Source organism: Festucalex cinctus, chromosome 4, assembly GCF_051991245.1.
Source record: "Festucalex cinctus isolate MCC-2025b chromosome 4, RoL_Fcin_1.0, whole genome shotgun sequence".
Classification (NCBI taxonomy): Eukaryota; Metazoa; Chordata; class Actinopteri; order Syngnathiformes; family Syngnathidae; genus Festucalex; species Festucalex cinctus.
In genome coordinates this window covers 16,293,993-16,308,701 of record NC_135414.1, presented here as the reverse complement: position 1 = coordinate 16,308,701, position 14,709 = coordinate 16,293,993, and the positions used below count along the sequence as shown (strand labels likewise).

At 41.4% G+C, this 14,709-nt stretch overlaps 1 protein-coding gene across 1 annotated transcript in view; it reads left to right on the top strand.

Annotated features, from left to right (window-relative positions):
* shank2b (SH3 and multiple ankyrin repeat domains 2b) overlaps nt 1–14,709 on the top strand; it is a 149,310-nt gene that overhangs the window by 55,348 nt on the left and 79,253 nt on the right. The window contains exon 12 of the mRNA XM_077519293.1: nt 10,879–11,293. Within this exon, the coding sequence (XP_077375419.1) occupies nt 10,879–11,293 (415 nt within the window). The remainder of the gene's footprint in view (nt 1–10,878; nt 11,294–14,709) is intronic.

Here is a 14,709-nt window from a genome sequence, read left to right as displayed (position 1 = left end):
AACTCTCTTAGCTACCATGACTACAGATCACATCTTGACCAGAGATGAAGATGATTACACAAGATTCATCGTCTATGGTTATCTTGTGGGTTACTAGTACTACATAATACATAATATGTGTGTGCATAAACCAAAGTCTTAACTCGTTAGTATTTCAACTTCAGAGTGCTTTTTGAATAATTGTTCAAGTAGCTAAACGTTAATGTGGCATGTTGTAAAAATCGTTTGATTTAATGCTTTGAAGATTAGTTGTTTGGGACTGTGACAAAATTCTCAGCCTACAAAAAGGTATTTAGATAGTTTCCCATAGACTTCCTATTGGATTTTGGCCAAATACTTTTAGTACAGTCAAAATTGGTTATCAGTCTTTCTGAATAATATGTTTAGATGTGCATATTAATAAATGATGATGACAACTCTAATCTATTCATTTATTCAAATGCTCCTCCTCTTTTTCTCTGGTCCATGTTATTTTTGGCTGCATGTGGCGGAGCAGAATAAAACTAGATAACCACATTTTATTCACTCTGATGCCAACATGTTGTTTTTTTTTCACTTGGCATAATGGGATCGATCAATTTAACTCCAACGTTTTCCCCTTACTTATTAAAGGTTTACATTTTACTGTGGAAATCTTGTTAGTAAATCAACATGATAAAGGCCCTATTTTGGTGCCCATTCTAGCAGTGCAAGTGAAGTTCAAAGCGGAGGAAGAAGATGCATTTGTGCTGTTGTGGGAGGGAACGTAACGACTTGTTTGCCATCCAATTTTAAGCGTCTCCTGCCATTCCCTTTTCCCAATTCAACGCAGCGAGGCACACGGTCGACATGGCATGTAGATGTGCGAGATGGGTGCACATAAAAGAAACTGCAAGATGACCTCCACTTGCAGAGGTCGTAAGTTTGGCCGCCTTGAAATGGGCACTTGGAGAGCCCCGATTGTGTGACAAACCCCACACCCATCCACCCATATAGCTTTAAGATGAGAGATGAGAAAAGTACTAACAATCTCTATTTGAGTAAAAGTACAATTCCTCGTGTCAAAAAACAACTTTGGCATAAGTATAAGTACTCACTCAAATAATTACTAAAGTAAAAGTAAAAAAGTACAGGCTCTGAAATGTACTTGACATGTAGAAGTAAAAAGTATTTTTACCGGATGTTTCCTCCTATGTCTTTTTAAAAGATATTAGCTAATGGAGCAAAAATGAGTAGTAAAAAGTAAGTAAAGTAGTCTAAAAAATAAATACTCGGGAAAGTGCAAAGTACTGATGAAATCTACTCAAGTAAAGTAACAAATTATTTCCCATCTCTGCCTAGTCTGTTGTCATATTTATGAATGAAGTACGATGACATCAACCACACAAGTCTGCAGAGCTAACAATCTTTCTGCCTGCGCCACAACTTAGACCTGATTTTAGCTGGTCTATATTCTAGACTACTTTCTGTCAGCAAATCATCAGGCGTGCCAGGGATGTTTGGTAGCAAGTGCCCTTTGTGTGTGATCTACCAAGTTCCCAAACATCAACAACTTCATTTGTTAGAATATGATTTTCATTTATGTGCCACATGATCAAGAACAGTCATGGTATTTGTGTACAATCTCAACTAGTTTGGATAGCAAGGCTGGAGGACACTGTGAATACACTTGGAGGTTGTACTGTATGACAACACGTTTTGCATGTTGTCATCTGGTGTGTGGGTCATAGGTGAGCTCATTTCTTGGTATTTTCTTATATATGGTGTATTGAGGACAACATATTGGAGACAGCTTCATGGACCAGCCATCATTACCCAGTCAACGTGAAGTCATGAGAGCGCAACAAAACAACAAGTGCACACAAGTCATTTGAATGCGCATTTCGTCATACAGTTGGTGTATATACTGGTGTGCATGTGTAGCTTTAATGATATATGAAGCCACCCCCCTCTGAGTTGCTTAGCAACACCAAGGATTTGTTTCATGGAGAAGCTGCTCACCAATCCATCGCTTGTTCACACACTTTTGCTTCATCTTCTGCTCCTCAACCGAGTAATATTTGAATGCAATATCCATAAATATTGGGACACAATTCTGATCTTTTTGTCTCTAAACAATACCAGAATGGATGGATGGATTGACAGAAGGACGGACGGACTCTATCTCGAACATGTGTGAGAGTGACACAAGAAAGTAATACCTAAATCAGTGGTGTCCAAGCTTTTTCATTTGAGGGCCACATACAGAAAATCAGAAGGACACAAGGGCCACATAATGTTATGAAGAGAAATTGTGTTTAGTTCTAAAAATTGTACAAATAATGTATTTGTGCTTTTGCATATTTAGAAAAATGCTAGAGTATGGCATTAGGGTTATTATAGTTTGGGAATTTTTAATTTTAGTTAGTTTTCACGGTTGTTCTGTATTTATTAGTTTTAGTTATTTAATAAATGTTTAGTTTTAGTTAGTTTCAGTTTTAGTTTTTTTTTTTTATTTTTTATGTGTATTACTTGTGCGCAATATTTAAAAAAAACACCATGGGAGCAACGTCATCTGAAGTGCTTTTCTATTGGCTGCTGCTAGATGACGTCACTTCTGTGTGACATACTTTCAAAACATCATTATTCCAGTTTATATCAAAATAAATCTACTAAAAATCACACCAAAGATTAAAACGAAGGACATTTTTGCTATAATTATAGTTTTAGTTAGTTTTGTAAACATAAAATGTAATTTCAGTTAGTTTTCGTTTTTTTAAAAAGCATTTTCGTTTTTATTTTATTTCTTTAACGAAATTGTTTTTTGAATTTTAGTTGTAGTTATTTTGTTAGTTTTATTGAACTAAAATAACCTTTAATAGCACCTGTGTTTTTCGACACCCTCCCTTCTTACTTTGACCATCTCCAAACATTTTTGTTTTTATTTTATTTGAACTGAGTCAAATGCCATTTTTAGCATATGTCGCGGGTCACTAAAAAATGGACGGCGGGCCGCAATTGGCCCCCGGGCCGTAGTTTGGATACCACTGACTTAAACAGATAAAATGTATTATGGACGAATATAAAACAATGGATTTGAAATATAAAAAGAAAAAAAAGAAAAAAAAAAGTGCTCTAACTTCTGATTTCCGGCTTTAATCCAGGGGTTTTACACCCAAATCAGATGAATTATGTATGAATTACAAATTGACAATTATAAATCAAAGTTTCAATTATTAATACTTGGATTTCAACTCTTTGCAGTCAATTAACAGCCTGAAGTCTGCAATGCATGCATAGACATCACCACATGCTGGATTTCCATCCTGGTGATACTCTGCCTGGCTTTTAATGCAACCAGCTTCAGTTCTTGCTTGTTTTGGGGGGCAATTTGCCTTCAGCTTTGTCTTTAGCAAGTAAAATGCATCCTTAATCTGACTTGACTGACTTGGCCATTGCAGAACATTACACTTGTTTGCTTTGGACTGTGGAAATGTGTTGTTACTGTATCACCCGCAAAAATGAGGGAACAATCTATCCATCCAACCACCCATTTAATACCGCTTATCCGAGGTTGGGTCACGGGGGCAGCAGCTTTAGGAGGGAAACCCAAACCTCCCTCTCCCCAGCCACTTTAACCAGCTCCTCCGGCGGGATCCCAAGGCGTTCCCAGGCCAGCCGAGAGACAGTCTCTCCAGTGTGTCCTGGGTTGTCATCGGGGCCTCCCGCCGGTGGGACATGCCCGGAACACCTCCCTAGGGAGGCATCCGAACCAGATGCCCGAGCCACCTCAGCTGGCTCCTCTCAACGCGGAGGAGCAGCGGCTCGATTCTGAGTCCCTCCCGGATGACCGAGCTTCTCACCCGATCTCTAAGGGAGAGCCCGGACACCCTACGTAGGAAACTCATTTCGGCCGCTTGTTCCGGGATCTCGTTCTTTCGGTCACGACCCACAGCTCGTGACCATAGGTGAGGGTTGGAACGTAGATCGACCGGTAAATCGAGAGCTTTGGCTTTTGGCTCAGCTCTTTCTTCACCACGACGACCCGATACAGAGTCCGCATCACTGCAGACGCTGCACCGATCCGCCTGTCGATCTCCCGCTCCATCCTACCCTCACTCGTGAGCAAGACCCCAAGATACTTGATCTCCTCCACTTGGGGCAGGATCTCAACCCCGACCCGGACATGGCAAGCCACCCTTTTCCGACTGAGTACCATGGTCTCGGATTTGGAGGTGCTGATCTTCATCCCAACCGCTTCACACTCGGCTGCGAACCGCCCCGGCCGCTTGATGAAGCCAACAGCACCACATCATCTGCAAAAAGCAGAGATGCAATACTGAGGCCACCAAACCGGAACCCCTCAACGCCTCGGCTGCGCCTAGAAATTCTGTCCTTAAAAGTTATGAACAGAATCGGTGACAAAGGGCAACCTTGGCGGAGTCCAACCCTCACTGGAAACGAATCCGACTTACTGCCGGAATTTTTGTGTATTTTGGTCTAATCACAAAAATATTACATTTGTGTTGACCTTTTGTAACAATTTTTGTATCCCACAATCAAACTTTTGGGGTAAAGTGGGAGAACTACAAACACAACAAGTTGATGTCATCATTTTGGATTTATGCCACCTGGAAGTACTGTATGGGTACTTCGCTGAGTGCTATTAATGTGACTGTCCACAAATTACACACGGACTCAGTGTGTGATTTTCAAGTTCAGAACAGTAAGATTTGTTGTGCGCTTATTTGTTGTGTGGCGAATGGGAGGTGTGTGAGAGGCGGGGCAATAGTTAATTCGCGCTTGAGTAAGTAACCGGGGGGCGCGTGTTAGTGGAAGGGGCGGTGCAGACTCTCCATGCAAGCAGGCAAGCAGGCAGGCAGGCAGTTGTAGAGGAAAGTACGAGCGGGATCATGGTTGCTGCTCGCCGCTCCTCTTGTGCGCGTTTTCGCTGTCCGTGGTGCTGAGGACAAGCGGACAACACACAACGTACGTGCACGTACCGGACATGCTCGAACTGGGAGTCGAGCAGCCAAGGAATCACAATGAAGTCGATCATCAATGCCTTAAAAAAGGAAGGTAGGACGTTTTATAACTTTGTGTACTTAATCGATAGATGTACAGCTTTCCACCCCACCATAGTGAGAAGTTACAGCTTTAAAGTTTTTATTGTTAGCTTACGTCTCAACGCATCGGTCAAGATGCCCTTTTTTTCTCGTTAAGATGTAGGTAGGTCGCTGCCTATTTAGGTTACGGTGCTTGAAAAATCCGCTAATTGACTTTTTTTTTTTTTTTTTTCTCGGACGAGAGAGGGAGAGCGAGACATTGGAGCAGTTTTTGGGTCACCGAAAGTGATTGAAAATTGAACTCCAAAGAGGAAAAACAGACACATACACCCCAAATACATAATTATGCTCTGTTCTCCTCAACCAAACGGCCCCCATCTGTCAAAGTGTAAATGCGAAAACGTGTTGGTGGTTTCACCTGCTGCTGGTGTCTCAATGACAGCGGCCCCGGGGCTGCATCTCGCTGATGAAAAAAAAAAAAACGTGTCAAGAATAGCTTGTGGAAAACACTAAAGTGAGTAGTTTTAAATTACAGTCAAAAGTTATCAAATTAAAAAACATTTATGAAGCATGTTTTAGATTAAAATGCATCACAATTGCTTTAAATGGGTAAAAATGTCACCCCTGAGCCCACGATATATATAAAAAATAAAAATAAAAAAAATAAATAATAATAATAATAATAAAAATATTGCATTAGGTTTTATATGGTGGCGGTGGTCGAGTGGTTAGCACGTCCGCCTCCCAGTTCTGAGGACTCCGGTTCGAGTCCAGGCTCTGGCCTTCCTTGGTGGAGTTTGCATGTTCTCCCCATGCCCGCGTGGGTCTTCTCCGGGTACTCCGGTCTCCTCCCACATTCCAAAGACATGCATGGCAGGTTAATTGGGTGCTCCGAATTGTCGCTAGGTTTGCTTGTGAGTGTGGATGGTTGTTTGTCTCTGTGTGCCCTGCGATTGGCTGGCAACCAGTCCAGGGTGTCACCTGCCTACTGCCCAGAGCCAGCTGAGATAGGCGCCAGCACCCCCCGCGACCCTTGTGAGGAATAAGCGGTCAAGAAAATGGATGGATGGATGGATGGGTTTTATATGGCGCTTTCTATTTTGCTTTTGCACACGTATTCGAATACAGTATATTGTTTATGTTTCAGCAGAATGTAGGATAGGTTTGTATTTGGTTTTAGGTTCATAGACAATAATTCTTCACTTAGGTGTGAATGTTTGGATATATGTGCCCTGCATGACAGGTGACTATTCCAGGTTGTGCCTCACCTCCCACAGCCAGGTGGGATCTGCTCCTTCACACCAGTGCTGGCTCTCTGTCAAAGATTTTGCTCTTTGAAAAGCTCATCGGCCATTCTTTCCATTATTCTTTGAGGGGGTCATGATTGACCTCAGGCATTTATTTATTTATTTATTTATTTATTTATTTATTTATTTATTTATGTGCCCATTGTAAAAATGGGTGCTTCTTCATTTTGGTCCCAGGCCAAGTCTCGTCTACCATGTTTGGGACCACATTGCGCCCCTCTGGGCGTTCCAGCAGATACAGTTGCCACGCCTCCAGCACATCTGGGAATTAGGTAACAAAAAGTAGACTGTGCTGGGTGTAAAAACTGGTGCATAATGTTTTTGTGCCAGGTCAAGTCTAGTTTCACGTGTTTGTGAATTTGGTGGACGCCAATCTTGTAATTTGGTGACAGACTAAATTTTAGACTCGCAAAAAGTTGGTCTAAGTAGTGGCACAGGGGATGTCACGTGATTTTGGTGGATTTGTTTTCAAAGGGTGGTGTGGTGTGTGTTACACATGGAAGCACAATAGACGGTCTCCAATTGTTCTCGTCACATGAGCGGCAGACTACATCATCTGCCTTGGGAGGTCTTGCAGTTTACCTGTATAAACAACACTTCACGCATGCCTGAAAATTAGCTTCTGCAATGACAAGCACGTGTGCGCTACCACCGTCCTGATTTTTATGGTAATGAGGGAGAGCCGCTTTGATTAGCTGGGAGTCGGATGTGTTTCATCCCACAATGTCCATCTTATACCTAATTCTACCTGTGCAAAGTCGAGGAAAATACCACGCAAACACGGCCCCTTATGGGCACTCTGAATTCAAGTCTCACCTCGATTATCAGAAATCTCCCCAACATTCTGACATCCAATGTTAGTATTTGTGTTTTGGTCAGTTTCTGAATTCAACAACCTTTTTGGCATTGACATTTTCAAATTTCACTCAGGTTCTTAACCTCGTCATTTAATTACTGTCTACATTTAGTTATCTTTAATCATTGTAATACATAATATATATGAGTGTCAGTGAGTTGGTGTTTTGTTGTTCTGGTAGCCTGCCAGTAAATATTGTCTTTTGCATTTTTCACAGATAATGCTCACAAAATGCTTTACAAGACAGGTGCAAATTGCAAGTAGTAGGAGTTGAAAACTGAACACAACAAATACACAAATCAGTGTAAAGTGGACAGCAGGACAACAAAAGTTGATAAAACTCCCACAGACTGTATAATACAAAGAAATAAGATGATGAACAAAATATAAAGAAGCACGAGTTACACAATACATAAAATGTCTTAAAAAAAAACTATATATTGACGTGCAGAAAATAGACTTTAGTCTACCAATATACAGTGTTTGGTAATAGATACTATGGATTTTAGATCAGTCATACCTGAACGCGTTACTGCTCAGAAAAAGACATGACACATCTACAGTGTTTGACAAGAAATGGATGTAGAAATCTAACAAAGGAGTTGCTTTTTCATTTTTTACTATTAGTCCCTCTGCTCACGTTCCAGCACCAGAGCAGCAAGACAGTTCAATAGGAAGGCATCTCTCCAGCTACGAGTCCCACTTTTCGTACTTGTAGCTGTCATGGGACTTGACCGACCTCCCTTCTTCAAGCCAGAGTCATCTAGAGGATGAACTATAACCTCCCTGAAACTGTTTCCTTTGCAATAGCAGAATATATAGAGATGAACATTAACATGATGTGGCTACCTGGAATTGTTTGTTTTGTTTTATCAAGGTTATGTGACCTGACCCTATAGCACACCAAAGTGTCAGTTACTTTCAATCTTTGACGTTGAACTTATGTGATATGCCTCCAATCAGAATATATAATTTCAAGGAGTATTTTAATTAAAAGTGTTTTAATACTAAATGAGGTAAATGACATTGAGAGCACACAAACACATTTAAAATCACATACTTTTCTAATAGCAAACCTTTTATAAGACATTCATGAAGTGGTAAACAACATATATAACTAAACAAGGTGTTACCAGTCAAATTTTACAGTGACATCCTTCACCAAATGCTTTTTAACTTGTAAGGGCTTCCACATCCATGTGCATACAGACTTGTAGACAGCTTGTCATAAAAGCTTGTCATCAGCGCTGATTTCCTAACTGACCAGTTAAGTTATACTATTAATGAAATGTTCAATGTTTGCATTTTTGAATACCTTTCATTTCAGGGTTTTACCTGAACATAAATGAGTGAAATCACTAATTGGACACAGGATGATGATCCAAGGGAGAACTAATACTAGCTCAACAAGCTTCAATACCACGGTCGCTGTGGTACTCACACAGATAGAGTGGTGGCATCACATTGTGCTAGCTCATTCGATATTAGCACCTCTTCCCTTCATCAACACGTCTGTTGAATACAGAGATAAAGGCCTTAATTCTGCTCTGGGAATGTGATAATGACTCCGTGAATCCGAACCCCCCCCCACCCCCCACCCCCATGCCTTTCAGGTTTTCTGAGCTAGGAAAGCGAAAAACATGAAATTCACCACAGCAAACCGCAGACGTTTGCTAGCTGCGATTGCGATGACTAATCAGCTCGTTATCATGTGCTCCTTATCGAAATGGCTTGCGGCTGTCTTCTGCGCTCCCTGCATGCACTGCTGTAGTTGCAAGGAGCGCCGGTGATGGCTCGTCATCTCACAGTGTAACGGAAGGAAGTGTCCATGGGGAAATCATGGCCTCCCTGCATTACTGGTTCAGTCTGACACCAAAGCACAGGCACCATGGGCCGCTGGAGTACAACTCTCCTCACTCTAATTCTGATAATCATGCTAATGACGGTTGGACAGGAAGCAGAACTGAGCGTGTAGCCATGGAACTTGCTCAGTTCAATACGTGTCTCTCAGTGTTACTGGGGAGACATTAATGTCCTATATTGGCTTAAGATGAAATATTTGATTTGGATGTACAGTATTGATTAAGAAACCTGGACAAAATGTGTATATAGGGAAGTGAATTAGGCGGGTCAGTAGATGCATGGACCAGATGGATGCATGTTATTTTTATGGTGTTATTTTGTCTGACTTGTGTGCTTTTATTTCAGTCTGTCAGGATCATCATCCAGGAGAGTTTTCACAGATTTAGCACAGTGCTTTAAAATTGGCATGGGCATGGTTGAAACCAGCCGTATGCATCGTGTCGTGTGTACGGCCCCAACTGTGGGAAGGCCCCAGTTTGCACGAGGGAACGTATTGCCGCAATGACGAGAATCGATATTTGACCGGTCTGAGGGAACTGCCTGACAGATTCCTGTTTGCTTCTGTGCCTTCGAATAATAATAATAATAATAATAATAATAATAATAATAATAATAATAATAATAATAATAATAATAATAATAATAATAATGATAATGCATCAGATTTATATAGCGCTTTTCTATGGAAGTAAATATGGGGCAAAAGTACCTTGTAAAAAAAAAATTTACCTGTAGAAAAAAAGTATAAATTTGTATCTGTAAAAGTCGTGATTTTACCTGTAAAAAAAATGTGTACCTCTAAAAAATCATTTGTATGTAAAAAAAAAATGTACCTGTAAACAAAAATTACCTGCAAAAAAAAGTGTACTAAAAAAATTGTACGTAAAAAAAAAAAAAAAAAAAAAGTACGTGTGTGTGATATTTAACTAAGATCCTGAACAGCTAATTTTCGTTTTCACTCACTCTTAACAGGTTGCGTGTGCTGTTGACAACAGGTGTAAAAGTAGTCACGAGTGAACGGCAATTGGGTGTTTGTGCCCATGCTGCCTAACATTGCAGTTAAAACACAAGACACCACCGAGAAAACTGATTTGTCAGGAGTCCAACATCACTTGTCACTGAAATGACCCAGTTTGCACTTGTTTTTGAGCGCACAACCTAAAATAAATCAGAGCTTAAGTGTCCTTCAATTGTCATCCAAGTCTGCAATTAAATAACCATCAAGATTCTCCAAGATTGAGTTGATGGCGAGATGTGGGCGCACCAAGATAGTTGGTTGTCAAGAATTCATCCAACATTCTTGACAGTTGGAACTTTGGTGTTGTCAGTGATGGAGGGCAATTAAAAGTGGAGGTCTTATTTGTGAAGATACATTATGGCTTTCAGAGAGGTTGTGAATTTATTGTGGAGATGACTTGATTTTTTTTTTTTTTTTTTTTGAGAAAAAAAGAAAATCTTGAGCTTTGTTGGACACCGGTTTTGAGGATTATTATTGTAAAATTTTCACATGCACGTTCCGTGCACACTCAATATTGTAGCTATTGTAGCTTTTAGGTAAATCAGGTCAGTGTGAAGACTTTCCAGAACTCCCAATCTAGTTTTTGTCTGTCGATAGGGAAAGCAGAGCATCTATAAAAGTGTGAATTTTACATGCAATGAGGATTCAAGTTGTTCCCAACTGTTGTGTGTGTGTACAGATACAGTTGTCCAGAAGAGCATTCCTCTCAGCATTTGCTTGACAAGCATTTGCCCTATCTATTCCTATTTGTCCCTTTCACAAAAAATTGATCTGGACGCTCTTCTGATATCTTCCCTCCATTCCCTGCAGTGCCTTTCCGTGAGGCTCCAGCATACTCCAAACGACGGCAAGGGCCATCATCTGGCAACAGCAGTGGAAACAGCCAATCTCCCGCATCATTATCGGCTCCACGGGTCCTGCTGCGCTCCAACAGTGACAACAACCTAACCGTCGGTCAGTACCAGCAGCACGGTTCGCCCAGCAACTGGGGACCCCATCTTCAGCAACACACCAACAGGGCCCCCCAGCAGGGTCATTCGCAGCCTGGCTCCTCAGCTTTACATCGCAGCCTGTCACCTCAGCTGCTTCAGCAGATGCCCAGCGGCAGCCCCAATGGCAATGTGGTGGTTCGGACCATGGGAAGGGGGTCAAGGAGCCGGTCACCCTCCCTGAGCCGACTGGGGGAGGAGGCCCGACGGGCTATCCCCTCACAGCGCCAACCCAGGTGAGCGTCAACTCAGAGTATCTTTATAGAATACAGAATAAACCCAATTTAAGTTGACCAAGCAGGTACTGGCGAATATGAAACAATATTTTGCTGCTCTCATTTACATCTCTATAATCAAATCTTGATCTGGCACATCCTGTATATTTATCAATATAAATGTATGATTGCAGTAATGCAGTATGCTTACATTTTTGCAATGTAATGTAGAACTGCTCTGAGTAGTCGAATATAAAGCGGTTTGTGGGCCTTGTAAGGTGGAAAAGCACTATATAACTGAAGTACCATTTAGTACCCAGTCAGCCAGCCAGTTCAATTGGGCCATGTCAAATCAAAACCAAATCAAATCAAACTTTATTGTCATTTAGTAGCACATACAACAGCAGTGCACACAAAAGGAAATAGCGCTTTCTCACTTGGGATCCCCATGCATTCATAAAGGAGAAAAACAGCAACATACCAATCTATAACAAGATCAACATAAAAATACCATATAAAATAAACTCTAAAAATCTTCTCTGCGTAGGCGCGTTTCGCAGCTTTGATTCCTTTACAGAGCGCATGCCTGGCTGAGCGAAGGCCAGTAACTAATTACTTTACTAGTTATTCAATCATGAAAGTACTTTTAAGTTACTTTACTTAAAAAAATATTTTAAAAAACTTTAAAAAGAGGAAAATGGAACTGTAAAACGTGCAGAACCTTTCTTTGACAGGCACCTTTATTTTGATCAACTTTCCTTCAAAACAAAAGTTGATGTGCAATATGAAATAAATAAAATAATAATAATAATCATCCATCCATCCATCCATCCATCCATTTTCTTGACCGCTTATTCCTCACAAGGGTAGCGGGGGGCACTGGAGCCTATCTCAGCTGGCTCTGGGCAGTAGGCAGGGGACACCCTGGACTGGTTGCTGGGCAATCGGAACAACCATCAATAATAATAATAATGATAATAATAATAATAGTAATAATAATAATAATAACAATAACTTAAGACATCATTGACATTGACAAGAAAACAGACTATTTTCAGCCTCATGAAAAGAAACCATATAAATTTACCTCACATCTGGCCATTTCAAATAATATAAAAAAAGATGGATGAACATAAAAAAGTGCTTTCAGCCTCAAAAAGCACATTCAGATGCTTTTCAGGCTGCTGTATGTGCAGAGGTATTTCAGAGTTATATAAAAACAAGTGGAAACACTGTTTGCGCATTCCCTGTAGTCATGAGAACCCCGCCCAGTCATGGAGTAAGGAAGAGTACGGGGCCACTCGGTTTCGTGTTGGATCTGCCTCCTGAGGGCATAACAAGTTTTTTTAAGCACAAAGCGATTTAGCAATAGAGCCAAGGCCGCCGTGTATGCATGATCCATATCGTTGCATGAGAACTGGTTGTTACCCCCGGGCAACGAGCAATCGAGTATACAACGCACGTCGTCGTTGAAATCCATTATAACACGTTATAAGCGCACACAATACCAACACCAAATGTCCGATCCGGCCCAATGAGGGGCGAGAGATGTTTTTAAAGTAATCCTAACAAATCTGGGCGTCCATCTTCCGCAAACACCATGAGCACCTCCTACAGAACTAAGAGGCAACATTTTAAAATCACAGAAACATTATCAGAATGTGTTGCTGGACTTGAGGTAACACTTTTTTTTGTTGTAATTTTGGTGAACCTAAACTTTAAAGCAATGCATTTAATAACTGAGAGGTGAGAAGCGAACTCCAACTGTGTCTTCATGGCACATCGGAGCTCACTGACATTGTCGTGAACGCGGAAGTGTGGTGGTGGACCCAAATGCAGGAGGCGGACGAGTCAGGGAGGCAGAGGTGCGAAAAAAGAAGTAAATTTAATCCAACAAAACCAAAGTAGCAAACAGGGCTTGGTGACAACGAATACAAAAATACCAGAGGGAAAACTATACAGGAGCAGACGAAAACACTGGCAACATGAACGTGGGGAAACAAGAATAATGAACCGACAAGAACTGAAGCGAAAACCGAAAACTAAGTACACACACTAATTACACACGACGAGACACAGCTGGGCAAGACACAAGTGGAAGGGGTTGCTGATTGGTTGGCACATGAGGAAGGGCAGGCAAACACAGGTGGACATGGAAAGGCTTAACGAGACTAGGGAAAATCAGGAAATCAGAACATAAACATGACAAACTAAAAACCCAACAAAAACAAAGCAAAACCCACCCTAAACAGAACCAAAACATGACAGACATACAGCATGCCCTCATTACTGAGCAATAAAGAGGGCATGTTGTACGCTATCTGTTTGTGTGTGGCACCACCTCCACCTGATTTGTTTGCGTCCGTCCACAATCTGTGGCAAGAGCGAGACCATGTGATCGGCGGAGGATTAAAGTGTGACGGGTGTTTATCTTGGAGCGATGTAACTGTCAATCCTGATTAAGACACATGCTCACTGCCCTCTTCCTCTGCCGCCTCCTCCTCCTCCTCTTCCTTGGCAGATGGACTCATTTGGAAGCACTGTGCAGAACCAACACTACCCACTCTCTGTACAAATTCATAGAAGGGAGGGAGGTACACTGCACATTATAGAGAAGCTGTGAAAGTACAGCGGTAAGGAGTAGGCTTTTGTTGATGGCTGAATAAAAGAAAAGAATGAAGAGTTTACAATCATGTTAAATGGAGACTGAAAGAAGGGCAGAGGAACGGAGGAGGACGGTTGTCTCACAAAACATCACTATCATGTCGTATGACACGCTTCACCAAAATCGTCGGGGGTGTCGACACAGTGATGTTGTTGTTGACAGAGGGGCTGCATGTCTCAACTCACAGCTATTCAAATCCAATCAAGTTTTACTTCACCTCTTTTTCATTTTTGAGATTTTCACACATTCTGGTGGGATTCATTGATTCAAGACATCCTGGACTTAATTGGAAAGAACACATTTGCAGATATAAGCAGATGAAAATTGTTTCCGTCACAGGTGTCTGGGCCCATACATAGATAAATTCTCCGTCCGCCAAGTGGGGATTCAAAGTCTTTGCTTCTACACGTGTTAAGAAGCCAGCTTGGGTGGTGTGATCGTCAATTGTACCCCTGATGCTCCACCATGCGGCTCCCTTTCAGGCATGTCCAATCAGTAGGAATCCTCGGAATGCTGAGAGGACTTAGCTTAACTCATACTTACCTTTGTGGAACTGGAGCAGTATGCTGAGGACTGATGGATCATACCTGAATATTGGGACTTTGAGCACATAATGTTTCTTGGCAGATAAATTGCACAGGCTTCTTCACATTTCTTCAAAACAGTTGTTGGTTTAACTGTTCTCTCCTAATCTTCCTTCCTTGCATTCCATCTGCTGATTTTAATGTAGAAATTGTGTTACATTTTGGTTCTTTCTTGTACTGTGTGCATC